Source organism: Physcomitrium patens, chromosome 23 (genome assembly GCF_059467195.1).
Source record: "Physcomitrium patens ecotype Gransden chromosome 23, ASM5946719v1, whole genome shotgun sequence".
Classification (NCBI taxonomy): Eukaryota; Viridiplantae; Streptophyta; class Bryopsida; order Funariales; family Funariaceae; genus Physcomitrium; species Physcomitrium patens.
In genome coordinates, this window is record NC_143432.1 from 7742417 (window position 1) to 7769539 (window position 27123).

The following is a 27123-nucleotide window of genomic DNA, read 5'->3' on the forward strand; positions in this document are numbered from 1 at the left end:
CATGTGATTTTGTAACATTCACAATTGATTAAAATAACTTGTTGGATGGATGCACACCAAAATAAAACACCCTATTATTTTAAAATGACACGTAAAATTCATTTTGTAACAATGAGTTTAAAATTTTGTACTATTGTGTTAGGCATTGCTATCTATATCTTGTTCAATTTTACTTCTTTTTTCTTTGCATGATATTTCACACATGAAAGTAAATTAATCTTATTATTTGAAAACATAGCTGGAAATTTGTGAGCAGTACTTTAGTATTGGTTCAGCATATTTCTCTGTTCAATGTGTTGATAACAAGATGTGGTTGTACATTATTCTTTAACAGTTGTTAGTAATGTGAAGATGTTGAGTGGGTATTTGTTTTTTGGATATATGAGTGTGTGTGTGTGTATATATATATATATATATATATAATTAAATAAAATAGCTAAACATAATTCTTTTGCTATGTATCTTGGAACTCACTTATTAATAATACATTAATAGACATATATTGTTTTATTTTAGAAAGTCTATAAGCTAAGATTAAAAACAAATTCCATGGCTGCTCAGCTTTTAGCAACTTTTCTTAATCAACTTTAAATTACTATACACCTATGTTAATCTTTCTTACAAATTTTGAGCTTCAATGTATATAGTTGTTTCCAAAAAACAATTATCAGTATAACAACCAAATTTACTTCTACTGTAATATTTGTTTAGTTACGTAAATAAATTATTAATAGAATTAAATATATCTCAAGTTTTAAATAATAAATTATCCAAGTTATAATCTTAAGAGTTGTACTACTTTAATGAAAAAAATACAAAAACCGTAGACTATAAATGTCTAATATGAAAAAATAAATAGTAATTTCAGATTATATTTTTGTATATATATATATATACACATACACACACACACAAACAAGTGGAATGATTTCTTTACCAAACTTTGAGTGTGAGTAAAACATGATATGATTTTTATAATCATAATTAGAAATGTATTGAGAATTTATCAACGTTAAGAAATGTAAAAAAAAAGATATCAAGAAGATTTCGAAAAAAAATTGAATACAAGAAGTTTCATGATTCTAAAATATTATATTTCTTAGCTCATGTTGTAATTTTAAACGCTGCTTTTAAATATTAAAAAATTAAGATAAGTATGTATAAATACATAAAATATATTGAAATTGCAAATACAAAATAATTACGTTTTTATTTTATCGGATTTAAATCACATAAATAAAACACTATATGGCTAGAATACAAAAAAATATTATAATTTTTATTTTCAATCAAATATATATATATATATATATATATATATATTTTACTATTTTCTAATTAAAAAATATTAGAATGCAATAGAGTTGTTGAGATTGGATAATATGATTGGTATTTGGATAATTTTTTTTATATGTTTATTCGCAATCAAATTAAACTAAGTATCTATGCATTTGGAAATGAATAAGTACATTTTTTTTATTTTTTATTTTATTTTAAAGATAAAAAAATAGAAAACATGACTTACATCCTCAAAAATGTTTAAACTTATAATACTAAATATTAGAGTATTATACAAAGACGCTATTAATAAAAGTAATGTAAGAAGAATTTTCTTCCTTCTTCATTGTTACACGTACGAAAAGATATTATAAAGAGGTGGAGATATAGCATTGGGGCTTTACAACCAAGGATGCACATGCTCACATGGATGTATTTATTGACACAATTAGCAATAAATAATGCAAAATGAATACATGTTTTTATTGCATTGTTTCAACATCATGGTTGACTTCAAAATCATCATGTTTACTTATATAATCATTACTGACATTAAATGTTGGGGTGATAATACTACCACATGAATTAAATTGTTAAGATGTGGTACTATTGTCATTGAAAGTTTTACAAAAGTGATGATTCACATCTAACTACAAATAAATTATTTGGTAGTAATTGAAGTTTGGAGTCTCACATTTCTTTGTATAATGGTCAATGGAATCAAGTGATATGTATAATATGTGCAAATTTATTGACAAGGAAAAATCTCTATATTTTACACACAACATTAGCAAAAGTTACAACAAATATCTATACTTACAACTTTCAAATGTGTTCACAAATTTGCAGCCAGACCCGTGTAAAATCATATGCATCAATGATATTGTGCAAAACCAGTAGTCAAAAATCAATCCCTATTACCCAATCTTGACAACTTTTATTAAATTTCATTAAAATAAATAAATGAATCAGAATTATTTATACAAATATAAAAAGTAAAGCCTTTTCATTGGCTAAGACAAAGAAGTCTTCTCATTGGTCAGAATAAAAATGTCTTCTGATTGGCCAACATGTAAAGAGAAAGGGCCACATATGTGAAAATTAACATATATTTTTACATCATGAAAAAATTAACATACATATTTGTTTTTTTTGCCTCACAGCACAAATTTCTGCTAGTATGTATGTATGTATATATATATATATATATATGCATGTTGTCAATCCTAAATATTGATTTGATCACTTCTCTGTGTCTTTGCACCATATCCCTGAACCATCAAAACAATAATCATTTGTATTCAAGAAAAAATAATATATAAATAACAATGAAAAAGAAGAAGAGGTTTCTGACATTCACAGGCATTCAAACTCAACGGTTTCATCATCCCAGTGATAGAAAACCCTCGCAGCAGAAAAAGGAAGATTGCGAGCATTAAAACACGAGGCCACACTAACTAATGAACCCAGCACAGAACAGATCCCGACTTACAAGCAAACCACCAAACTAAACAAGCAAACAAGTCAAAGCGGCATGCAGACGTGGACTTGTGGCACCGCGGGGCCAATCTCGACCTGGCGGCGGCGGCGGCATCTGTGACGGCAACAACGGCGGGGAGGGAGCGGTGCCGTCTCATCGACGAGGAAAGAGCATGAAACCGCAATCGCAACTCGATGAAAGCTGCGCCATGCGGTTGATCGGGTTATGGGTTTTGAAGGAACAATTTCTCCAGCAGTTGGGGGTAACGTGGAATCAGGAACAGGGGCCGGATTATGCCTTTAGCATATCCGTTTTGGGGAGGTTAGTGGGGCTGGATTTGTTGCTGCAGCATCAGCAGCGTGACCGAGGTGGAAATCTTTTCAGTCCTGCGTGCGGCATAGATGCCTGCACGATACTCTCTTTCTCTCTCTCTTGCTCGCTCACTCCGTTGTTGTTGTTGTTGTTGTTTGGTGATTGTCAGCTCGCGGGAGGATGACCATGACAACGGTCGATTTTTGGATTCTCTGGTGATGAGCGTCAGCGAATTTTTAGTGTTGGATATTAAGGAAGAGTTCTCGTGTTTAGGACTCTGGAGTTGGCAGAACTGAGGCCGTGCCTGTGGGTCTGCAGTTGGGAAACTCTTCACGGGTTGTAGTTGTGCAGGAACGTGCTGTGCTGTGCTGCTGTATTTTGTAACTTTTGCTCTGATGGTTTGAAATAGACAAAGCAGTATTGGAGAGGCACACTGTTAGTTGCTAAGCAGGGTCGTGGAGGCGGAAGGCATTGGAAGAAGAGCATGTGAATGTTTTGGAAGGAGAGTCGTCTGCAATGAGGTTCATGAGATGGGAGACGGTTGCATTGGCACCAATGTGGGTGCTTTTGGTCGTCAGCCTTGGGGCGTCCGCTGTTGAGCGGAAATGCATTCCAACCACATTAGAAGGGCCGTTCAAGCCCCAGACGAAGAAATTTGATCCCAGTTTGCGGTCTGGAAGCGATGATTTGCCCATGTACGATCCACGGGTTGTCAAGCGCGTGCCCGCCATTTACCCTGAGCAGATCACTCTGGCTTTGTCTACACCCGATGCTATGTGGGTCTCTTGGATCTCTGGTATAACCATTGTCCCTGCACCTCCCTCTCCGTGCAGATATACTGTGCTGGTATTTTGTTCGATCGTTATGTGTGTCGTGTAATTGCGCTTTGTCATGTTCATTGGAGATTCTGGAAGTAATGGCGGTCATGTTAAATGCCTGGACTGAATTTCGGAGCGAGTTATTTCGTTGTGGGTGGATTTTTCGGAGGTGGAATGACTCAGCCGCGTATATTTTCATTACTCCGTGGCATCAACTCTGCGACACTGCTCTTGAGTCTTAGGGCGATTGGGTTGTATGACAATAAGATTGGGCGCACTTTGTTTTTGACCTTATTTTGGTCGGATTATTGATTAGAAAGGGATGACTTGTTACGGCATATGGAGAGAAACTGAGAGTAGTTGCCGCAGGGGATTGATTCGTTGCGTACAGCAGTGTAACAAGCAAGAATCTTCTGTCGTCTCAGCTTGGGGTCACATACTTGGATCAGAATTAAGGATTTATTGCTAGTTTATTTTGTCTGAGTGTGCTATTCTTTGCTTTGTTGAGAATTCCAAGTACCCAAACTATTTTTGAAGGTTTGGAAGTTCGAAGCTTGCTTTGGAAGCACAAGAATACACTCTTTGTGCACAGTGAGATCTTGCTTATGTTGATTCCGGTGATTGATGTTGCAGGGGATTGGCAGATGGGCCCGAAAGTGTCGCCACTGGACCCGACCACTGTGAAGAGTGTTGTAGAGTTTGGTACTAGATCTGGACGTTACACCCAGTCCGCGACTGGAACGTCTGAAGTATACAGCCAAATATACCCATTTGGAGGTCTACTCAATTATACTTCCGGCATCATTCATCATGTCCGCATTACTGGTAATTTCAGCCTCTCTCCTTTCACAGGATTGGTATGAAGTTCCCTTGACAAAGTATGAGTTAGGAGGCATTTTGAAAACGATCTATAAAGAGAATCAGAACAGGAGTTCAGTCAGTCTGGCCTAAGTGTCTGGATGTTTGTGCAACAGGATTGAAACCTGAAACGACATACTACTACAAATGTGGTGATCCAACGTTGTCTGCCATGAGTGGTGAACATTCATTTAAGACTCTGCCAGCACCAGGACCTTCTAGTTACCCAACTCGAATTGCCATAATTGGAGACCTCGGTCTAACGTACAACTCCACGTCAACTGTTGATCATATGCGGGCAAACAATCCTGATCTTGTTCTCCTGATTGGAGACCTGTCATATGCAAACTTGTACATCACCAACGGAACAGGCACTAATGACTACGGCCAAACCTTTGGGAAAATCACTCCCATACATGAGACTTATCAACCTCGTTGGGATATGTGGCAGAGGTGCGCATGTGTTTTTTGCATGTAAAAATCTGACATGATGGTATCCATTGTATCATATTCTTTTGGTTTCTAAGTTGTATCTACTTCAGAGAAAGTTCAATTATAAATGCTGATTTGTAACTTTTTTTTTGTATTTGAGCAGAATGATTGAGCCCGTAACTTCGGCTGTTCCTTTCATGGTCATAGAAGGTAACCATGAGTATGAATTACAAATCAACAACGAAAGCTTTGTGTCCTACAAAGCGAGGTTTGCGGTTCCTCAAGAAGAGAGTAAATCGGGTACCAGTATGTACTACTCTTTTGATGCAGGTGGCATCCATTTCGTCATGCTCGGAGCCTATGTTGATTACAACAGAAGCAGTGAGTGTTCCTTCATTTCCTGGAATCATACTTTTGGAATTCAGAATGAGAAAGTGTGAGGCTGCGTTTCTGAGTTCGACTAATTTGAAGATCTTCGTGCACTTTCATGTCTTTTTTCCTGGAGTGGGGATATTATGTTTGGATACTTTGTTCATTCTCGAGTATTAAATGTCATCAATGCTATGTGCAAAATACTAGGTGAGCAATATCGGTGGCTAGGGGAAGATCTAATGAAGGTGGATCGGAGTGTTACACCATGGGTTATTGCAACAACCCACCCTCCGTGGTATAATAGCTACAGATCACACTATCGAGAGGCTGAATGTATGCGACAATCTATGGAAGATTTGTTGTACATACATGGGGTGGATGTCATGCTTCACGGTCATGTGCGCACAACTGAAACTTTTCTAACTCCGCACTACATCATTTTAGTGTCTCCCACTGAAAAATTAAATACAACCTGAGGTATTTCTTTCATATTTCTATTACAGTTCATGACTACCAAAGTCAATCAATGATAATCTTATGTTTCCTGTCATGCTGCAGGTGCATGCTTACGAACGAATCAACCGTGTATACGATTACAAGTATGACCCATGTGGCCCACTGTACATCTCAGTTGGAGATGGTGGCAACGCTGAGAGGTTGGCTCTATTGCATGCAGATGACGAGGATGGATGTCCTGATCCAATGAAATCTCTAGACAAGAATTTTGCAAATTTAAGTGGTTATTGTGGCTTCAACTTTACCAACGGCAAGTTCTGCTGGGACAAGCAACCTGCCTGGAGTGCTTTCCGTGATAGCAGCTTTGGACACGGAATCATAGAGGTAAGCATTGAATCCTTCAGTTCTTGCATCTTAAATCTCCTTAGTGGTTCTTGTTGCTTGTGTGTTGGGCTACCCAAATATTAGATGCTTATCCTGACAGTATTCCTTCAAGAGGAATCTTTGTTTTAAAAACAATTAGTGTCATGGGGGTTGTAGCAGCAAGTGCAGATTTCCAGCAATTTTGGGTTAATCATTTAAAGGGGGTTCATAAAGGTTTTGGAAAATATGATTTGAAAGCCACGTTCCAGGCAGTTGATCTCATGCCTCTATTCTCTGCACAGGTGAAAAATAGCACACACTTGCTATGGACGTGGCATCGAAACCAAGACCACTATGACGAGGTCGTGGGTGATCAAATTTACATAGTGCGCCAGCCTCAAGTTTGTGCTAACCAAAATAGTAAAAACATGCCTAAGAGAACACCTTACTACAGCGGGGGCAATGATCCCAGACGTTTGTAGTCACTAAAGCAGTGATCTTTATCATTTTTCTGTGATCCAGTTTGCTTAGTTAACTGGTGAGTTAAATTCTCTCCAGTCGAACGGAATGGCGGTAATTAGATATTTTGAAGGCTCAACTGAAAGCCAGAAACAGCATCCCTTCCATTATGTATATTACAAACCAATATTTTCTTCAAATGAGAATTTTCAGAAACCTAGGTTTTCAGAAGGTTTCACCCAGTTTTGGAAAATCTTTCACTAGATTTGACTCATTGAGTTTCTGCATCAATGATTGAGTTGTACTTTGACAGCTACATTAAAGATGTATTTTCAGTGACACTTTTCAACATCTTCGAAATCCTATGGTCGTCATGGGAGATTTATTTATTTTCTTATTTAGCACTATGCTTTTTGGAGGGCAATAGTATTCTTGCCCTCATGGCGTTCATCCTCCATAATGTATTGGGTGTTCGGCACGGCTTGTATACTTTAGTGTTTGACGTAGATTTTGTACATCCAAATTCACTTACATCTTTAACGAATCTGGTGAATTTTGGGCATCTGTGCAGCGGAACGGTGATCGTGACCATTTCTTGAAGGAAACTCAGTTCTAGAAATGTTTTTCCTTCCATCAAAAGCTAAATTTAATTAACATAGAACATGCTTAATTGAGAGAAATATATGTGTTGTTACATCCACAACCTATTTTGGAGTTGTCATATTACATCAAAAATATCATAAAGTAGAACCATTTTGAAAGTATTTTTCTGGATGAAACAGATTCAACAAAAAAATTAAATACTATGAAGGACCAGTTTAGCATGAGAAAATTCTATTCTTTATGCCATTTCTTAATACAGTATTGCATGCTATTATGAAGCACCAATGTAACAAGGAGATCAATGAAGAAGTCAGAATAGCTTTGGAAGTAGATAGGTCAGGTCTTTTGAAAACAACACTTTTCCTCTATATTTCACACATATATTCCATATATCCAAAGTAGAACAAGCCTTGAGAAATAATGCAGTTCTCAGAGAGTCCATTAGAAGCTAGTGTTAGACTACCTCAAAGAGAACTACATATCTGATGTTCCACCAGCCAGAGGGAGATATGGAAGAAAAAAGTCATCAAAAACTCTGATAGGAGGATTGAATGGTTGTACACATATATATACATATGTGTGTGTAAATGTGTGTGTATATATGTGTAGGACAAAAATTGAAAACAAACAAACAAACAAGACAAACAGACAATCAAACAAACAAACAGAGTAGCTTTATGATTGAATATGTAAGAGGTTGTAGAGGTGAAGATTCGAATAAACTGTATTAAAATGGCGTCAGTGTAAAAGGAAACTGGCCCCAACTCAACAATTGTTGGATCGCTTAATCAAATTGGTGTATTAAGAGCTTTAATTATGAATTTAACGACCAAGTTAATATAGAAAGAAATGGGCGGGAAAGAAAATTACCAAGGAGAGAGGCATTCCGAGGTCTAGTGTGGTGAATGCGTGGAATAAACATAATGGGATGGAATAAACGACCAACTTCGTAAAAAAGAGAATGGAAACCTTAGAAAGCACAATTCAGAGGGCACATGCACAGTCCAGTGCATCCCCTCCCGTACGTATGATAAGCACATTGACTTTTCGGACAATCTTGTAATTTACTAAAGTGTTCTGCTATGGAATTTGATTGAAATATGTTCCTACAGAAATATTTGAAAAGAATCAAGGGTGGTTTCAATAATTTCATGCAAGACAAGCAATCAATTCGAGACCACCTGCCATGCAATATAAGGTAAAATCGACAGTGCGCTTGCATTAGACTTGATCCTCAGGGGCTCCTTCTGAGACGATCCATTTGTAGTTGAGAACCGCCCACAACTCCAGTTCATTGATACGACCATTGACAGGGAAATAGTAAATGGTTGAGATTTTCACCTCCTCTATTCATGAGAACTTGAGGAATCCAGAAAAACCTGACTCCATGTCAATACCTACGTCGATGCAAACATCAACTACTGGTTCAAAAGACGGGCCTCAACCCTGTTCTGGTAATTTGAAAAGCTGCATGCCTGTTACAAGCCTGCACAGAACCAAACTGTGAGCCTGTCGTGTGGAGTTTGAACCCATCTCTACTTTGCAGAGAGTTGTGAAAGTACATTGACAGCGTGTTGACTGCATTACCAGATGTTCAGTGCCGTACCATAGATGTATGTTTCATAACGGTAGCATGACAAAGATTGCTGCTGAAGTCTCGTGCGAGAAGCAAGCGAACACTAGGCATGGCTTTCCAAGTCTCTCCAAGAGCAGGCTTAGGATGGCCTCCTTCTCCACCAACTGTATGATTTGTGATCTAGTAGCATGCTATAAATATAAGTTAAGATTACACAAACTACTAATAATTCGGGAAAAAACTGGACATTTTCCCCTTCACTCTTGTTCATGTTAAAAATATAAAATAAATAAAATAAACTACGAATTTCCATATATCAAGAACCTAATCTCTTGCTTTCACACCTCGTCATGAATGAATGAAAAGACCACAGGAACAGACTTAGTTTTGAAATTCATTCACAATGATGTATTTAGATTACATCAGCATATATGTTCCAGAACGAACGGTGCTAAAGCATAGACAGGACTGGTTGGGAGGAATAAAGATGGTGATAAATAAAACAACAAGAAACGGAGGCAGAGACTCACAAGAACAGCAAGATGGTTCTCAAGTGCAAGCTTCTTCAAAATAATCCCCATACTCACCATGAGTGCGTGCCCTGTACAGAGAGAAAATTGAAAAGGGCAACAATTCTGGTGAATATTCAGCTTGCTTAAGGTGTAAACTAAGGACCTGCCAAAAACTTGGAGACTGAAGTGAACATGACAGTATGGTCTTCGTACTGGCGAAAGCCTGGTGAGAAAAAGTGCACAAGTGTTTTTAGGAATAACACATAACAAATATTTTGGTTATTTTTCTGTTGAATTTTACACATACACACACACACACACATATATATATATATATATAGTCAAAGGAACTAGCATGGGGTTTGATAACGTGCCTGGAATCCCACCGAGGATTGGTGAGATAACAGATGATGCACAGTCTACGATCAAAAGACGCATAACCTTTTCTTCCATACTCTACATGCATAGCGGTTGTAAGTATAAATTATTCACCTCCAGATTCCAAATTCTGACTCTGCGATGCACCAGCTAAACCAAAACACTTGATTAAGCCTATGACTTCGGATTTACAAGTGATTTGATAGCTTTATTTTACAAAGTAATTCCACCAAGAATAACCATGCTTGAGCTCAAAATTCTTCCATTGCTGTTAAGTAGGTTCTATCTCTTGCAGCTATTTAAGGAATGCTAGCGCGGGCAACAAGTCAAATGATAAGCTATAGTAATGGATATAAACATACATGACAGTCATGGCTCTCTTAGTTCCTTTCTTTCATGTTCATAGAGGTCAAGCAGTGAATACCAAGTTCGTCATATTCTTTTCATAGCATCTTTGTGAGTATATACCTGAACTTGGACGCTCAGGGTGGTGTGGAGCTGATTTAGAAAAGAAAGCATGGGGAAGATATCGAAAATACTGTAGTGCATGATGCTTTTCATAGCGTCTCCTATTTCATCAGCAGCTCCAACCCGCCGCTAACCAAATGACCCAATTCAAAACTCAGTACCCTACTCAAGCCTCTGGCACTGTGAGCACCTCGACCAGAGAGGCATGTGTAATTTGAGATAAACTGAGCACGTAATTCGTACAAAAGATTGAGTTATAGCATGGATGAGTGTAAAACGTACTTGAACGGCATCTCGACCTCCTACAAGGCCGCCCAACATATGAGAAAGACGGGTTGCTGAGAAAGAATGACATGTATCTACAAAGCCGACCATTGCTCGGCACCGATATGCAACACTCGCTGCCACTTGCATGCATACCTGGACAAATGAAAGTCATTCAAAACCCACCTCAATATACGAGTGAAGTTGATTATAAAGACGAAGGATTGCGAACTTGTGCATTTTCGACCCTCACCTGCGTTTTGCCTGAAGACGAGCCGCCCACCAGTTCAGTCACAGTCCCCTCTCGAAGACCTCCCTCAAGGAGCTTATCTAGGCTGCATGATTCCGTGACAGAGTTACTATGCAGAAGAACAAAACAAGAAGTGCTTTAACAGCTAACCATGTAACCGCACCACTAGTAAAACTTACTATTGTTCTATGCTAGAAAAAGGTGAATTGCTATGAACAACTCACTTGTCAAAAATAAGCCTGCACATGTAGATGTTTCCAACACTATATGTTTGCTGCCTCAGTTTTTAACATTCACAACCCTTTAAAACATCAGGTACACCCCAAAGTATTACACCCTAAAAGAAAGCTAAGTTGATTCCGAAGAAACTGGCGGATGCATGTGATCCATTTAAGGTGATGGTGCTTACTGCACCTCTCGCAACCGGTGGGAAGATATCGTTCTCCACGAGCCTCTATTTCCTGAAGCATTCTTGCACTCGTTCGAAAACCGCATGACTGCCGGTCGATATACCCCAAAATATCTACCACTGCCTGCAAGAAGCAACAGAAAGATTACAAGGAGCTAAAAACTATGTTCAACTTTAATTTAAGTACATCACTTGAAGGCAATTGAATCAAGGATCAAGGATTGGAGCAATGGGCTACTCACGTAAGAGAAATATATCTTATATAAGCACCGAAAACGTTTTATCGGGAGGACAATTCTTCTGACGTATGTGAAGAGGTCATAAGTATCAATCAATTCATAGCCGCAGGGATAGTTACATTCCGGCAAGACTCACCTGCTTCCGAGCTTCAGTTCTAGATTCGTCCAAATTTGGGTTGTGCGCCAGAAGAAAATCTTCAACTACACGAGCAAAAATTCAAAAGAGAATTCTCACTTGTTACTTATGCATTACATGACATCCTTCATAGCAAACACGAGTTTATCACCTCTAATGAACCAAGAGCGTTTAAATTCTTACGGAGCCGTCTCAAGGATTGACCAAAAAAACAGAATCAGAAAAAACTGAACACCCCATGAACACAATCGTGACAGATCCCGGGACGAATAAAAAAGAACGTAGCGAACAATCACATCCGTAAGATTTTTCAGTTTTCCATTTTTTTGTAAACTTTCAATTCTCAAAGTTGTATCCCCATCTTTCGTTGTAAGCGCCTGCAAAAAAATCTTTCCGAACACGAAAACGACATAAGAAGATGGCACATTACCTGACAGGATGCCTTCGGCTGCAAAATCGGCAAGAATTTTTGGGGTTAGGGAAAACAACCCCGGGGAATCCAACCTGGGCATTGTTCTCGTCTGCAGCTTGTAGACTAACTCCAAGATCGAACATCAATACACGAAACCCATGTCACCGAAACAGATTCTGCGCGAAAAAGTTTCCTACTTCACTGCAAATTCTACACTGCAAATTCTACACTGCAACGAGTCCTCGCAATGCAAATTTTGGCGGGCTGGCGAGCTCACTCCGTGGTCACTGGTGCCCGTTTCGACGAAAGTTCGGATTTCGTTAACGAATCGTCGAATTTATGGACGAAAGTTTTCGAAAGATAACGAAAATCCAATCGGAAAACTTTTTGCGTGCACTCATTTGTTGTATTCCAAAATCATATTCCACACATAAATTGGAGGTTTTGTGATTTTTAGTATTTCTAGAAAATTCATTGAGACATCAAAACTTGAAAGTGTTTTTGTTTAGCAGAGCAAGAACACTTACAAATAGCGCAAATGTGAAGGATTCAATTTCTGCAGTGTATGCCACACATGTTTTTGTACCTCTACTATATGAACTTTTGAAACAACTCAAAAAAAATTAAAAATGAATAGGGATTTTTTTTGAAAAATGGAGAAAATTTTAAAAATATGTAAAAATAAAATGCATGAGTACTAGCTTTATGATTATGCAATTGACCATGAAAAATGTGCAGAATTGAAAAAAACTTATTCAATTAAAAATTACACTTAACAGAAAAAAAAAATTAAGGATTATATTTTAATTTCAAAATATCATGATATACTAGTACCTTTTACAGTGACATAACGTTAAAATAATCATCAATATTAAGACGTTGTTTCAATATTATTAAGTCTATGAGGATCCTACATTTCAGTGCATATTATGAAAGAAAAAAATACATAAATTTACTTTTTGATAGAGGAAGAAAAATTTAAATACAATGTCATTTTTTTGAAACTTACATACATAGTAAACATCTTCCATCATTTATTGAATATTTTGACAATTGAATAGGACATTATAAACATCATACTGTTTTCTTTTCCTAAGTATATGGAGTAATTAAAAAAGAAGTGTACTTCTACAGAAGCTATAAAACAAGGTACTTAGTGCCACATCAAAAAATATATAACTCCTTGCAATGGAGAATTTCTATGGCAAAGTTTTGTCTACAATCTTAACAAAGTTAATTGGTTGACTTAGAAAGCAGATGTCTTGGTTGAGGTTTGAACAAAGTCTAGAAATATATGATACTTCTACAAGTGTGAGATATGTGTAAGGTTGGTGCTAAGAATTGGTGCCAAGTAATTTTTGTGAAAGTGTAAGTAAGGATCACAACAACTAACTATAAGTTCAACACCAATAATTATTCACAGTAATATATGACAAAGATAATGTTGCACAAAATTTTGGACTACACATGGAGCAAAACTTAATTTTGACTGTTGGGTGTAATTTTTTTTCTTTTTTATTTACAAATATATATATATATATATATATATATATATGTTTTCTTTTTTCACACACACATATATCAAAACTGTGAATTTCTGTAAAACGTATTATTTGTATACATTGAAATTACAATATGTAATGTAATGTAATTCAAGATTCGAAGTACAATTTGATTTGTGTATCAGCGTTTAGGAAACAACTAAAACAATTTCTAATCTATCAATAGCAAGTTTGATTAGATAGTTGATTGATAACATCTACCCTTCAACAACCTCTTCACATTCGATACCACAAAAGTACTGGACTGTAATATGGTAATTATTCAGCTTCCAAACTGAAACCCAACTCTTTACTATCCTTTATATAAAAACAGTTTGTGCAAAGCACATACCCTTTGGGACTGTGGGATTTATACGTTGTTCCAGCACTGCAACATTCCAAGTATCAAATATGAATATTAATGCACCTACTTTGTTTGACCTATTCTGGTCATTTAGTGCACCCTCTTGGCAGATAAACATTTAGAACCTGGCACTGTTCGAAATACTTCATCAACATAAAGAGAGAAGGAAATTAAATTCAGAGCATCACGGGACTGTGACTGCTGAAGAAGACGCAGGGGGGAAAAAGATTATAAGATGTGAGAGACCAAACAGGTAATCCACCATGTAACTGGCAGAGGAGCGACCTGCAACTATCATGAGAGAGTTCACACGTCATATCATCATGTGAAGCACTTCCTTACTACTAACAGGAAGCGTGTTCTGGCATCTGATGCGGCTTGACAAATCAACAGCATGGATCTTTTAAGTGCTATCTAAATTTTTGATGAATCAATGAGTGAAACTATCAGGAGGAATGAAACGTGAAAACCATAGGCCACACCAATGAATACTTATCAGAGAGATAGTAAAGCGAGAAATTCGCACACTACTGACGCTAGAATCACGACGTTGGACATTGTCATGAGTACGTGCTATGCTCCAGTTATCCAGTTACTCCAGCGTAGCACGTACCACTCATGTTCAAAGATTTCATAACTCCTGAGAAGCAAGGTCAATATAGCTTGAGGCATGTGGCCAGACCTATGAGCGCAAAACCTGCATAACCTCTATACAAACTGAGATTCTGTTGCGATCTACAAAAGCGTCTAAAACTCAATGGTGACGTAAGCCAGGACACATGGACCCAGCCAATTCGAAACTCATATAACTCAGTTTAAAACTGGTCACAAGGTTGGACTCAAACATTGCTTGAGCTCGCACAGTGACCAATCATATCATACTGAGTCATTAGACCTTACAGCAGTGACGATATGCCACCACACAACTCAAACCTACAAGTGGATTGCACCCTAAGTTGATAACCATACAAGTCTGATGAAACACCACAAAATGCTGAACCGCATATCGTGTTTACCAAACAATCTACTGTAAGTGAAGAAATCATATGCTTTTGCAAGATATGTTGTGCTATGTCATCTATTGGCTCAGGAACATTCCAAAAACCTCCACAGCAAGTGCTCCTACCCATCTTCAGAGTCTGCAAAACACGAAAGAACTCCAACGTCAGTATGTACGCAATGAAGGCAAATATCCAGGAGAGGAAAGAGAAAGAGAAAGATGTGCATACGGCCTTACAGGCTCTATAGATGAGTATGCTAACAGTATATAGAGCTAATTGAGCTGAAAGACAGAAAGGCATTTACAGTTGCTTCGACAGTAGAAACATAATGTGGATGTGAGAAGGACCTGAGCGAACGTCCTCTCCAACTTTTCCGGAATTTCGTAATTGCTTAATAACCATTCTCAATATCAGCACCCACCAGTAACAGTGTATCACCAACAGTGTGATGAGCAGCATATTGAAAACGTAGTATTGAAACGATACATAGAACTGAGAGAGATCCACATAATTAATGACCTCGTAGCTGCCAACCATGCAAACCCCCCATTCAAAATTAGAATAAGACTTGAATTTATGTCATACTCGGCATCCAAATATAGGTTGAGCGAGGATTCAACGGTTTCATTATAGAGGGATTATCTAAGGGGACGATCTGCTATGTGAAGTTTTCATGGTAATGACAAACAGCAACGAACCTGGTGCTCCAGATAATCCAGAAAGGAAAGTAGATCAGCCGCAAAAGCACCCACGATAGTACAAATAGGCCAAAGGAGACGCTGGCCCCCACCTCGCTACCACTGTATTTGCAGAGCTTCGCAGCTTCCATGAAAACATCACTTACATCATGAAGGGCAAGCACAATGGAACCTGCACGAAAGGACCTGCAACTCACGAGAATTCAGTGGAGAACTTAACGTACTAAACGTTGAACCGTATAGTTAACCAAGGACATGATTACAAGTTCCATTTCATCCCTCTCTCTACATCTCCGTAGAATTCTCAGGATGTAAAAAGGGCATGATTGATCTGAAATGACAGTCAATTCAATGAGAATCTATTAGGTCACAGAAAAGAGGGGATAAATCTTTAAACAAAACAAAACATCCAATGCAAGAATTTGCTTGGAAGTGAATACCCGGTGATATAAGAATAAGCGATGAGTCCAATTGTCACAATATGATGAGTCATCATAACATCAAAATCCTTCCTTCGAGTTTCCCAGAATAACAATGCCGCCACACTATATATGTAGAAGCCACATTGAAAGGTGTAGAACAACGTCAGCTGAAACCTGCGCCCAAGACAATGTATCCATCCTGTCAAACTTTGAGATTCTACATTATTCTGATAGAATTTACGATAAATAGAAATACTATATCCATATATTCACGTGTTAGCAATGTTCGTCTAAGAAAGAATGCTTTTATTTTAAAAGCATGAACTGGAGTACTTGAACTTGCTGGCTACCTCAATGAGGGTTGTGAAAATTTCAGCAAGAGCCATAGACAGAACGGTGGATGACAGGTAATGCAGCAAAGACCATTATTCACTAAAGAGAAATTGTCACTAGTCATGAGTGAAAACAATCCGGATACACGTATTTGAAAATCAAAGTACATGCACATGTTGATGAAATGGTGAAGCACACAGCTAAAATGCGACGTACTTCACAGTTTGATACGGCCATCCGTGCCAAAACGCAGAGGTGTTGCCGAACCATGCCTCTTTGTAGGTAATGAAGATAACAAACACTTCCGTAGCGAGGTAGTATGTAAGTTTCCAAGCGGACTCAGTAAATTTGGGGATCTTCTTCTCTCCAGCTTCCCTCGCACCATTCTTCAAGCCTTTTACTCCATGCGGAAAAATACACCATCTTGCGAGTTTCTGAAATCCAAAATCACGTCAAGATTCACAAGTCCTAGGGCCTTCTAGACTACCAAAATTAATATAATGGCATTAATAGCAACGTTCACCAACTTACTCTGTGCAACAAGCCACTATAGCACGAAACTTCGGCAAAGAAGCATAAATATTCCTAAAGGTGCCTAATGTGCTGGCTTTCAACTTCGATGACAAGCAGCTTGAACTAAAGAATGTGCATCCACAGGATAATTCAGTGAAAACATACTGAAACTGAAGGAACTACCTATGAATCATCCCGACAGTCTCAGATCGACATTTCATTTCGAAAAACATAATATGTAAGCAAAATGCAACCAGTACCTGATAGAGGAAGCAATCCAGTAAAAATCGAGCTACAGGAAAAGCAAGAGCGAAGTAGCACACTAAATAGTAGTCTTGCACCGATGGAGGCCTTTCGGTCTCCCAAATTGAGACCATGTTGTCTTCAGAACAAAAAGCTAGAACTCCAATGATGGAAGTTTCAGCCTAATAGTACCATCCATCATCCCCCTACAGTCACGATAGATGGTTAGCGCTTAACATGAACTGCATACTAGCATACACATAGAGTACAGATAGGCGGAGCACGGTGTTGAAGCAAAAACTGCTTTCAAACTAAGAGCAAAGAACGACCGATTAAATTAATGGGTAAAGACCGGAGCAAGAAGAGTCCAGCTTCGGATCGTAAACACAGGAGCCTCGCATTCTTGACATTTGGCTCACATGCCCAAAGTAGGAGCCAGAGCCCTACTTTATGCAGCAAATAAATATGACACAAACTTCGTCCTGAGGCCTACCAAAAGTCTTCGGCTGTACTAGAAGAGTTACTGTGCAAGCTAGTCCAATTCCAAATGATTTAACTCTAAGTCAAGTCAAATGAGGCAATGCGGCTTAAGAAACATTTTTAAGTCATCTAATCTGAAGTTTCCAACAAACGAACCTCCTCAGCGGTGCGGGTTTCAGCAACGACGACTAGATGAAGAATGAAGCATCTCGCTAATATGATCCCAAGTCCAACCCTCCGTCTACAGGAGAGACGCCGCCAGCACTAAACCCCTGCACACGCCCGTCCAGAAAGAACTAGCGTCCAACTTCTACGACCAAGGCATGCACGCTACCACCAGCATTGCCAGTTCGTCGAATATGAACAAAAGAACAGTCTGAGATGTGCTTCACAGCCTCGAATCTCAATCCTCCATTTCCTCCATCTACACTCTGATGCAGTCCAATAACTTCAGAGCTTCACTCTTACAGAACTACAACTCCTCTTCAAATCTCACGTTTCGGAGGCTAGCTATATCTCATCTCTTTCACAATTCCGTGATCTAAACCAGGACGAAATGCAAATCACTCCAGAAAAAAACGAAAAAAACAATGCCTCCCGCCTCCAAAACAAGTTCTCTCCCGCCGCTAAAAGTGCAAGATAAAAGCTGCTGCACTTTGGAGAAAAAGAAAAGTAATGATCTAGATGCGGAAGGAGGAATCGAGTACGCGAAAGACGATGTAAGCGAGCGGCAATGTGCTAGAGAGTTCTGTGGATGGCTATGGCTACGGACATCAAAGCTTCGGACAGGGCTAGACTGGGAGGGACGGGAGACGGAGCAAGACGAAGCGGCGCGGGTAGAGCGCTTGCCCCGCCCGGGTTTGGGGTTTAGAAGCGTGAGCTCGTCCGCCTGTGTTGGTCTTCACCGGGCCCGTCTTCCCCCCTCCCCCCCTCTTGTAGCATATCCCTCGTTCGCTTCCATTTTGCCTATCTTAGAAATTAGAGTGTCCCTTTTCGGTGATTTACAGAAGCCGAGGAAGATGAATAAATTACTAATATTAGATTAATTTCCACTAAGTGCAGTAATTATTTCAAATGGCCTCCCATATTTACATATTTATACATAAAAAGAGGATTTCTAACTAACAATACTTTTAAGTTCTTAATTTATGATATATTTAAAAATATACTAACACTGAATAATAATAATTGGTCATGTATGTAAATTTAAATGTCCATCTTTCCTGTCTCTAATTGTTTGCTAGTTCTGATTTTGATATTGATATCCGGCTAAACCGAGGAGCCTCACAAGTATGAGTATCACCAGGGTATATCCAGTGCAATCGCCAACCACCACTTCACTGTCCGGGAGGGCCCGAGTATCACCAGGGCATATGCCGGATACAAGGAGTGCAGTCTCCTATGCAATTTCTGATTGCATTTGCTGAACTTCGCTCATGGCTATCCAGTCTCTGGATACGGTCAAAAACTGAGCTTGCATACTCTTCTGCTTCAACTATATGAGTCAAACTCCCATAACTGCAGCTACACCATTATATTCACCCATTTCGGTAGACAGCCTTGCCCATGTTCCTACCGGATTGAGCCTCAGCTTTTGCCGAGGTTCAGGTGACAACATCATAGCTGCTTAGCTTTAATGATAGAGGTAACAATCGTTGCACAACCTACCGCAGAAAAAGGATGGTGCAAAGCACGTGGGTTTCGGAAAGCAAGTCGGCAAGTGGATTGTTGCGGGAAGGATGGCCTTCTGGAAAGACTTCCCGTTTCACATCCTCTGAATTTTTTTGGCAATAGAGATTGCATTATGGTTCTGATATCGAACATTGCTTGTCCGCTTGTAAGCAAAAACTACCTCATTCCATGAGTGTGCCGACACGTTGTGTCAGAATCATTCTCATGACGTTGTCAAATAATACAACTTTTGGTTTGTCAGAATCTTGAATTGATGTATCCAGGCTTAGAGACACCGTCCAAACTGAAATAATTGATTAGACTTTCTCAGGTTAATGTTGCACAGAAAAGTTGCAGCCTTAGTCGTAGCCTATTGATTTCATGTCATCCAATTGAATTACCCCGTTTTGATCATGGTGTGAAAGAATATCCTTCTTATCATCTCATCAGATTCTGATGAAAATTTACTAGAACTTTGCCGTGTATCAGTACAAACGCATGAAAAGTATTTAGCAATTGCTGGCCTTGACCAAAGAAAGTGAGATGCATGCTGGAGGGAGAGGGAAGGAGGATTTTTAAATCTATCATTAAATTTGAAAAAATCTTGAAAAACTAATCAGACCTTAGGGATCGACATTTTGAAGGGGTGAAGCATTTGTCAAAAGACAAGGACAACCTCCATGTCAATGTGGACTAAGAATATGGTTGCTACTTATTTCAGTGCTGCTCTGCTAATCTGAGCCCTAATGCCCACTCTCTGTCAGTCCACACTCAGCCATCCATGTCGCCACAGGCTATGGAGAAAGCAAGATTGGTAATGGCCGAGGAAATCTGCTAAGACCAGTGTTAAGTTGACAAGATGTGCACTCCTGTGACCAAAAATTTAAGAAATATTGCCTAGTCTTGGTCTACAGGCGCTCTTCTAGGTACTCTCCGCTTGACGATAACTCAGATGGGAATCTGAAGCTTAATCGATCTTCACTGATGCATAAATCATCCGCACAAACCAGTAGCAAGCATAGAACCCCATTGTTCCTGTGAGGACGAAGAAAGAGTAGGCAATAATCACCATGTATCCGAAGTAAAGAGCGCCAGAAACGGCCTTCGTGATATCGAGCTTTGTGAAGAAGTAAAAAGTGGCATACAGGAACAGGTAAATAGCCGAGGAGCCTGAAGTGAGATAAGCCCTCCACCACCAATGGTAGTCCTCACTGCACAGCTGGAAGTAGCAAAGTACAATGGTGATCTCCGCGCAAGTGACGATGAGTATCAAGAAGACAATGAACAAGAACCCGAAAATGTAGTAGAACTGGTTGAGCCAAATTGATGTCAAGATGAAGAAGAGCTCAATGAAGACGGCTCCGAAGGGAAGAATTCCACCAATGAGGATGGAGAATATGGGTGCCATATACCAAGCCTGCTCAGGAATTTGTCGAGGAATTTTGTTTGTCCTCACAGGGTCATCGACAGCTGGCTTCTTGAAGCCAAAATAGCTACCAACGAAGATAAGGGGGACAGAAATACCGAACCAGAGGAACATAAGAACGAACATTGTTCCAAAAGGTATAGCCCCTGATGACTTCTGGCCCCAGATAAGCGCGTTGAGGATGAAAAAAATGACAAAAATGCTTCCAGGAAAAATTAGTGCTGTTCTTAGAGTGTTAGCCTTCCAGTCGGTGCCCTTAAACGTCTTGTACAATCGTGATGAGGCATACCCAGCGAACAGCCCCATGAATACCCATAATAGCAACATGGCAGTCATCAATCCACCGCGATTAGCGGGGGAAAGGAAACCAAAAAGTGCAAAAATCATAGTGACCACGGCCATTCCAAGAAATTGCACCCCTGTGCCTACGTACACACAGAGGAGACCAGCATAATTTGGTGGTCTGAATACATCTCCATGCACAAGTTTCCATCCAGTTTCTTCCTGAAGATCCTCTTCATCGAGTTGGTTGTATTTGGAGATATCACGATGGAGAGTACGCATCATGATCATCGCCACCATACCGGAGAGGAATAGGACAATCATGAGGGAGTTAACAATGGAGAACCAATGAATTTGATCATCTGTCATCAACAAATATGTATCCCAGCGAGATGCCCACTTGATGTCACTTTCCTGCACAGCACAAAGCAAGCCAAGTGCTTGGGTTGGAGAAGCTAGAATGATCTTGATACACTTGACTAGTAGCTGACATTCTACAAAAAATCTTCAAACGACTTAAATCCCGAAACGAGAGGCAAATAACAATTCAAGTGATTGTCGAAGTTGTGTAATAGCAAAAGGAAGTACTGAAGTAATCACCCACCTGAAACGACACATCATAAGTGAAAACCACTTCATGGCCTTCAACTAACTCCTGGGGGTCCTGACCATATGTCACATAAGTCCTGGTGTTGGGGTTGCAGGTAGACAATTTCGTCTTCTGATCCTCCCAACGATCATATTTGTGCTTTACGCTAACACAAACGGGAGAAAATTAAAAAGTGAATGTCAGTAAGATATACTATTTCGTTTAAAGATTGTTGATAAATAATGAATTAAGTTCTCAGGTCAATTCGAATATATATACCAGAAAGCTGCCAAACATCTACAAATAAGACTACGTTAGATCTCCCAAATTAGACCACATTTAATCTCCCACATTACACCAATGGAATGTTCTCTGCAGAACCTGAAACTGAAAACCAAAAAATAGTAGCAGTGCAAAGCATACACCGCGCATCATATCCCAACCTAATTTTGATACCATCCACATTACATGAATACCATGAGAGTATACACACCTGTATGCTTTCACTTCAAAGCCCACAATACGGGCATTGCCATCACCGATAGGATGAAACAGCACAGTAAAGGCAAGATGATTGTTGATGTAGAACTTTTTGCTATCCTGAAGAAAATAATTACCATGCGCATTTTATATCCCAATCTTATGGAAAAATGAATCTTAGATCTTAGATATTCCGAACTTTAAATAAAGTACACTAGAGAACAAGAGCTGTAACACACCTGATATTTAAACCCAACAAGAAATCCCTTATCGTACAGCTTAATAGCTTGCCCATTGTCATGCTTTTGCTTCGGTTCAGCTACAGGCAGGTTGTCTAAAATCCTGATATTTGACAGACATACTGTTACAATTGATTCATTTTATTTTCAAAAACAAAATCCTAGTCTTTTCCAGGCTGATTTAAAGATGAAATGATTCAAAAAACAATATGTGAACTACACCAGGTAACGCAAACTGGCGTCGTGCGATCCGGGTTGTAAAGACGAATAAATATTTCAAAATAAGATGGGAGAAAAATAATAATAAATAAAAAAATTCGAACATACAAATATAACAATGTATTATAAGACTTTAACCCTTCATATACTGAGTTCCTGCGAAATCTTTAGATCACCCACATGTTGGCACGGTATTCGTTTTCAATTTTATCCTTGAAGTTGTTGAGCGCTTCCGCAGAGAACGTTTTCTTGCAGAGAATCTTGCACAGCTGATCATTTCTCATTTCAAACTACCCCAAAATTCCAACCATTAGTGCCAATACTAAACAAGTATAAAATAATTTTATTCAACTACACGACATATATTAAAATGGACATAAAAGAATTTCCAGTTACACTGAAAGTGATACTTTTAACACACCTGATACGGCGAATTCTCGATACGATCGCCTCTAAGCACCTCTCCCAAATTTTCAGCGAAGTCCTTAATCTTAGGAGGTTTGCAATAATCGAGCGAATAATAATTGTATGGCAGCTGCGTCTTGGTCGATGTAAGCTTGTTCACTTTTACTGTAACAGGATCATTCTGCAAGTTACACATACATGTGATGCATGAGATCAGTAACCAAAGTAACAGGAAATAACTAAAATCGATACACCTCAAAGAAGACAATCTAACTGGCAAATGTTTACAAATCGCATGCAACCCGCCTAAAGAACTCATGCCTCCATCTTCTCAAGAGAAAGAAAAAAGAAAAAAGAAAACAAGAGAGAAAAATAACACGATGCCATTCGTTTACAGAAGCTAGCACCCAAATCTAACTTCCGGGAGAATCAGCTGATGATAGCATGCATAATATGTGCGGTAGTTTAGCACTCTACACGATCTCTGAACAGTTGATTCAGAGTCAGATACAAATATTCTACCCTCCAAATAATATCAGTCTTCAAAGGAAATACTGAAGTACTAAAATGGGTGGGAAGCGAACTTAAGAACATGAATTTACAGTTCGTGGTGTAGAGAGCTTATAGACATACGATTTCAAAATACCCAATGTAAGAAAGTTTATAACAGAAGGATGAAACGTTAAAAGATCAAACCTCCTCGAAGTCCTGGGGAGCGACGCCAGGCAGGTAGAAAGCCGCGGCGGGGTAGGAAAGGGCAAGCAGCAAGAGCGTGCAGATCGGCAGGAGAGCCATGACGGAAGACGCCATGATCTAGGCCTAGAAGATTAGACAAGCCCGCTATGGAACCCAAAATTCCTGATCACTGCAGGTCAAACAAAAAAATATCAACTTCCTCGCCTCCACTTGTTCACATGCCACCAAGAATGCAAATCATGAGGTACTCCTAACAAATCTACTGTTGTTAATTATCATCAGCCACAGAACATGCACAAATTAACGTTTTCGCACCACCCTGAAGAATCTCATACACAAACCCGAAACCACACACCCTGAACACACTACGAAGCAATTCTGAACTACGAAAACGCTTCCCCGTTTCCTGCATAGCTCAGGCACCACAAACACAAACCTAAAGTAAGACCTAACATCCTCCGAAGGAATAAACATGTTCCGGAGCTACACATTCTAATTTACAACCACCACCCACTGTTCAAAAACCTATTCTATCATCAACCCACAGCACAACCCAGATCGGTAACCGCAGACCTCGATACACGCATCAGTCAAAAAGGGAGAGAGTGACCGAACATCCATCCTCAGGGCATAATCACAAACGATCGAAATACCCCATTTTCTCATGCTTCACTATTTCCCACCTAGTCTAACACATGGTGCAGCTCTTTACCAGTTGCTCTCTCATGTGCGAAGCACGTTAGTGTGAGGAATCCGAAACAGCAACGGCACCACAGGGTGTGTAATAAAACGGCTCAATGCTCTCTCTCTCTCTCTCTCTCTCTCTCTCTCTACCTTTCAGTTGGAGATATGGAGAACCAGAAGAAGCGAAGAGAAGAGGCCCTGCGAGGCAAGGGAGATGAAGAAGAGGAGGGCGATGGGCATACAACAGATCTGAATGTGGAGGAGGAGGAGGAGGACGACGAGCCAACCAAAGCAACAAAAGCCAAACGGGATCCCACCTTCCCCCACTCCCACTGTCTGCGAGCAAGTGGGGTTATGGGTCTGTGTTTCCCCCCACCCCCCGAATCCTCGGTTTCACCTCATGACCGCGTTAGCCGTGGTTCATTCATCCGTCTCTCGCGTCTGTCTACTTTCATCTTCCTTTCTTCATCCGTTTACGGGGTGTTCATTCGTTGCTCGTCTATGCGTCGTCCATCGTTCATCCTTTTTTGAATTAGGTCCAAATTGTGTTTTCTACTTGGTTTCTCTAATCAATAATGGACCTAAGTATACATGAGGTTCAATTTTTTTTAACATATATATATATATATATATATATCCATACATACACATATGGGAATGCTGAATAGACCTAGGCTTTTACTAAATTGACCCACCCTCCCTAACCTTCATAAAATAAAAAAATTACTTCTAGATTCATTTCTCCACTATTGGATCCAAAACCAACAAAAACCAACCATATTCATCATGATTACCATATTCTTCATCATGTATGGTTGATTTAGTAAAACATGGATCTATTTACACATTCTCATATGTATATATATATATATATATATTCATATTTTATTCTCATTATAGTATAAAGAATTTATCTAAAAATGTCTTTTGAAATATTTTTAATATTATTGAATCAAAAATTAAATTTTAAATTTTTATCATTATTATTATTATTATTTAAATATTTAATAGATTATATTAATTCATAATAAAATATAAAAATATACTCATAAAATATTCTAAAAATAAAAAAGTATTTTTAGAATTTACTATTATTTTAAATTTTTTGCTCAGGTTATTGAAAAAATAGTATGATAACAAGAAAAAAAAGTGATTTAAAATGAATTTTAAAGACTCATAAAGATTTTGTAGTAATTTTTTTAATCAATGCATTAATTTTTCTTTCATATATATATATATATATATGAAGTGGTCTTTAAAAGATTAAAAATACATATTCTAAAAATTCAAGTAGTATTTAAAATAAAATAACCTATCAAGTTCATTTAAAAAATACTACACTTCAAGATATTTTTTTTTCTAGCTTTTTGATAATTCAAGTATTCAAACTAGAATTTTATGGAACAATACATATTAGATGTTGTACTATAAATATTAATTTTTTTTAAGTGTGCTAAAATTATTCAAAATTTGAATAAATAATCTATAATTCTTGGATAAATGGATCTTATTGGAACTTAGCTATTGAATCTTGTTAGATCATTTCAAAAATATACTTGATGTAATTATGTATGTATCTCTTTAGTTATATGAAATATTACCATCTAAGACATTAATATAAAATATAATTTAGATTATAATAAAATAATATTATTATAAAAAAATGTACTAAATTCTAAATAAGAAAATAAAGTTTTCAAATAAGAAAATATTTATAATTTGATATTACTTTTGAAACAACTGTAATTATATGTTAGTTGTCTCATAGTAATATAGATATATATATTATTATATATATATATATATATATATATATATATATATATTATTATATTTTTCATACTACTTTTTATTATATATTATATTTAAGTATAAATATATAAAAAACTACATGAAGTTAACTTATTGGTTAACTTTCTAACCTACAAACACATCTAAAGTCAAAATCCCATCTATAAAACTTCTAGAAATTTTCTTTAGAAGACTTTATGAAATTAATCTATATTTACCTAGTTCTATCTAATCATATAAGTGACTATTGGGATAAATGTAAAGTCTTATTATATCCAAAATGTCTTCCTATTAGAAAGTTGTGACATACTTGAAGAATACGTAAACGTGCTTCTCTCTCTGGAACATATAAGCATCCTTCAAAATAGAGTAGGTTGTTCTTAAATTCAAACTTTGAAATATTATGAGACTTAGAAGAAAGATTCTTGATATCATGAACAAGAGGATCAAAGGACATATTTGATTGAATTTATTTGATAAAGGTCAAATCAACAGTCAATGTTGATTTCATTGCTTGAAGATGAAAATACTCTAGCTTCAAGAGGATTGTTCTTTGTTGATCAAAAGATACGTCTCTTTTTTTTGGTATAAGACAAGCGTGTCTAGAAAGAGCATATGATAAACCTTATTATTTTCCAAGTCGATATGTGATCTTGAAATGAAATCTTGATAATGACATGCTCCAACAAACTTGGCAATGATTGAAAACATGTGCTAACATGAAATACTTGAGGTTCTTGTGATCTGTGTATATTTAGACTAGATTTGAAGCATCTTCAAGATAATGATGTCATTCTTGAAATGAATCTACAATTGCAAGAAGTTTTTTGTCATGGATTTTATAGTTAATCTTGGCTATTGAAAATTTCTTGGAATAAAAAGCTACTAAATGGAATTTGTCATCTGTTCCCATTTGTGACAATACTACACCAAAGGCAAAGTTTGATGCATCTATTATCATAAAGAATGCC

General features: G+C 38.0%; 4 protein-coding genes and 1 long non-coding RNA gene across 7 annotated transcripts; 2 read left to right on the forward strand and 3 right to left on the reverse strand.

Moving 5' to 3' along the window:
* Nucleotides 1-2793: 2793 nt before the first annotated feature.
* On the forward strand, nt 2794-3378 carry LOC149986509 (uncharacterized). Its single transcript, XR_016500258.1, has 2 exons — nt 2794-3079; nt 3240-3378. It is a non-coding gene; the product is annotated as an uncharacterized LOC149986509 (long non-coding RNA).
* LOC112275499 (purple acid phosphatase 15) lies at nt 3036-7081 on the forward strand. Its single transcript, XM_024505891.3, has 7 exons — nt 3036-3866; nt 4522-4713; nt 4863-5199; nt 5342-5559; nt 5758-5948; nt 6109-6390; nt 6672-7081. Exons 1-7 carry the CDS (start codon nt 3587-3589, stop codon nt 6849-6851), a joined length of 1680 nt encoding a protein of 559 aa, XP_024361659.1. The 5' UTR covers nt 3036-3586; the 3' UTR covers nt 6852-7081.
* A 1276-nt stretch (nt 7082-8357) lies between these two features.
* Nucleotides 8358-12333, reverse strand: LOC112275500 (DNA repair protein RAD51 homolog 4). 3 transcript variants are annotated; one of them, XM_024505896.3, is made up of 10 exons: nt 12094-12333; nt 11664-11728; nt 11289-11412; nt 10883-10964; nt 10648-10785; nt 10366-10494; nt 9894-9975; nt 9538-9608; nt 9038-9187; nt 8358-8917 (listed from the first exon to the last, which is right to left on the reverse strand). In XM_024505896.3, the coding sequence occupies exons 3-10, from the start codon at nt 11372-11374 to the stop codon at nt 8858-8860; spliced, it is 798 nt and encodes a 265-aa protein (XP_024361664.1). In that variant the 5' UTR covers nt 11375-11412; nt 11664-11728; nt 12094-12333; the 3' UTR covers nt 8358-8857. The 3 variants fall into 3 exon arrangements, with proteins under 3 accessions (XP_024361664.1, XP_024361662.1, XP_024361663.1); XM_024505894.3 differs by having other exon boundaries at nt 11294-11412; nt 12094-12323; XM_024505895.3 differs by having other exon boundaries at nt 9038-9198; nt 11294-11412; nt 12094-12323.
* A 2178-nt stretch (nt 12334-14511) lies between these two features.
* LOC112275510 (ASC1-like protein 3) lies at nt 14512-18566 on the reverse strand. The gene is made up of 7 exons (XM_024505917.3): nt 17827-18566; nt 17208-17396; nt 16651-16868; nt 16120-16275; nt 15680-15865; nt 15329-15507; nt 14512-15119 (listed from the first exon to the last, which is right to left on the reverse strand). The coding sequence occupies exons 2-7, from the start codon at nt 17322-17324 to the stop codon at nt 15103-15105; spliced, it is 873 nt and encodes a 290-aa protein (XP_024361685.1). The 5' UTR covers nt 17325-17396; nt 17827-18566; the 3' UTR covers nt 14512-15102.
* Nucleotides 18567-19898: 1332 nt separating this feature from the next.
* On the reverse strand, nt 19899-24674 carry LOC112275509 (transmembrane 9 superfamily member 7). Its single transcript, XM_024505916.3, has 8 exons — nt 24390-24674; nt 23678-23846; nt 22998-23162; nt 22757-22866; nt 22358-22460; nt 22132-22238; nt 21654-21804; nt 19899-21463 (listed from the first exon to the last, which is right to left on the reverse strand). Exons 2-8 carry the CDS (start codon nt 23789-23791, stop codon nt 20309-20311), a joined length of 1905 nt encoding a protein of 634 aa, XP_024361684.1. The 5' UTR covers nt 23792-23846; nt 24390-24674; the 3' UTR covers nt 19899-20308.
* Nucleotides 24675-27123: the final 2449 nt, after the last annotated feature.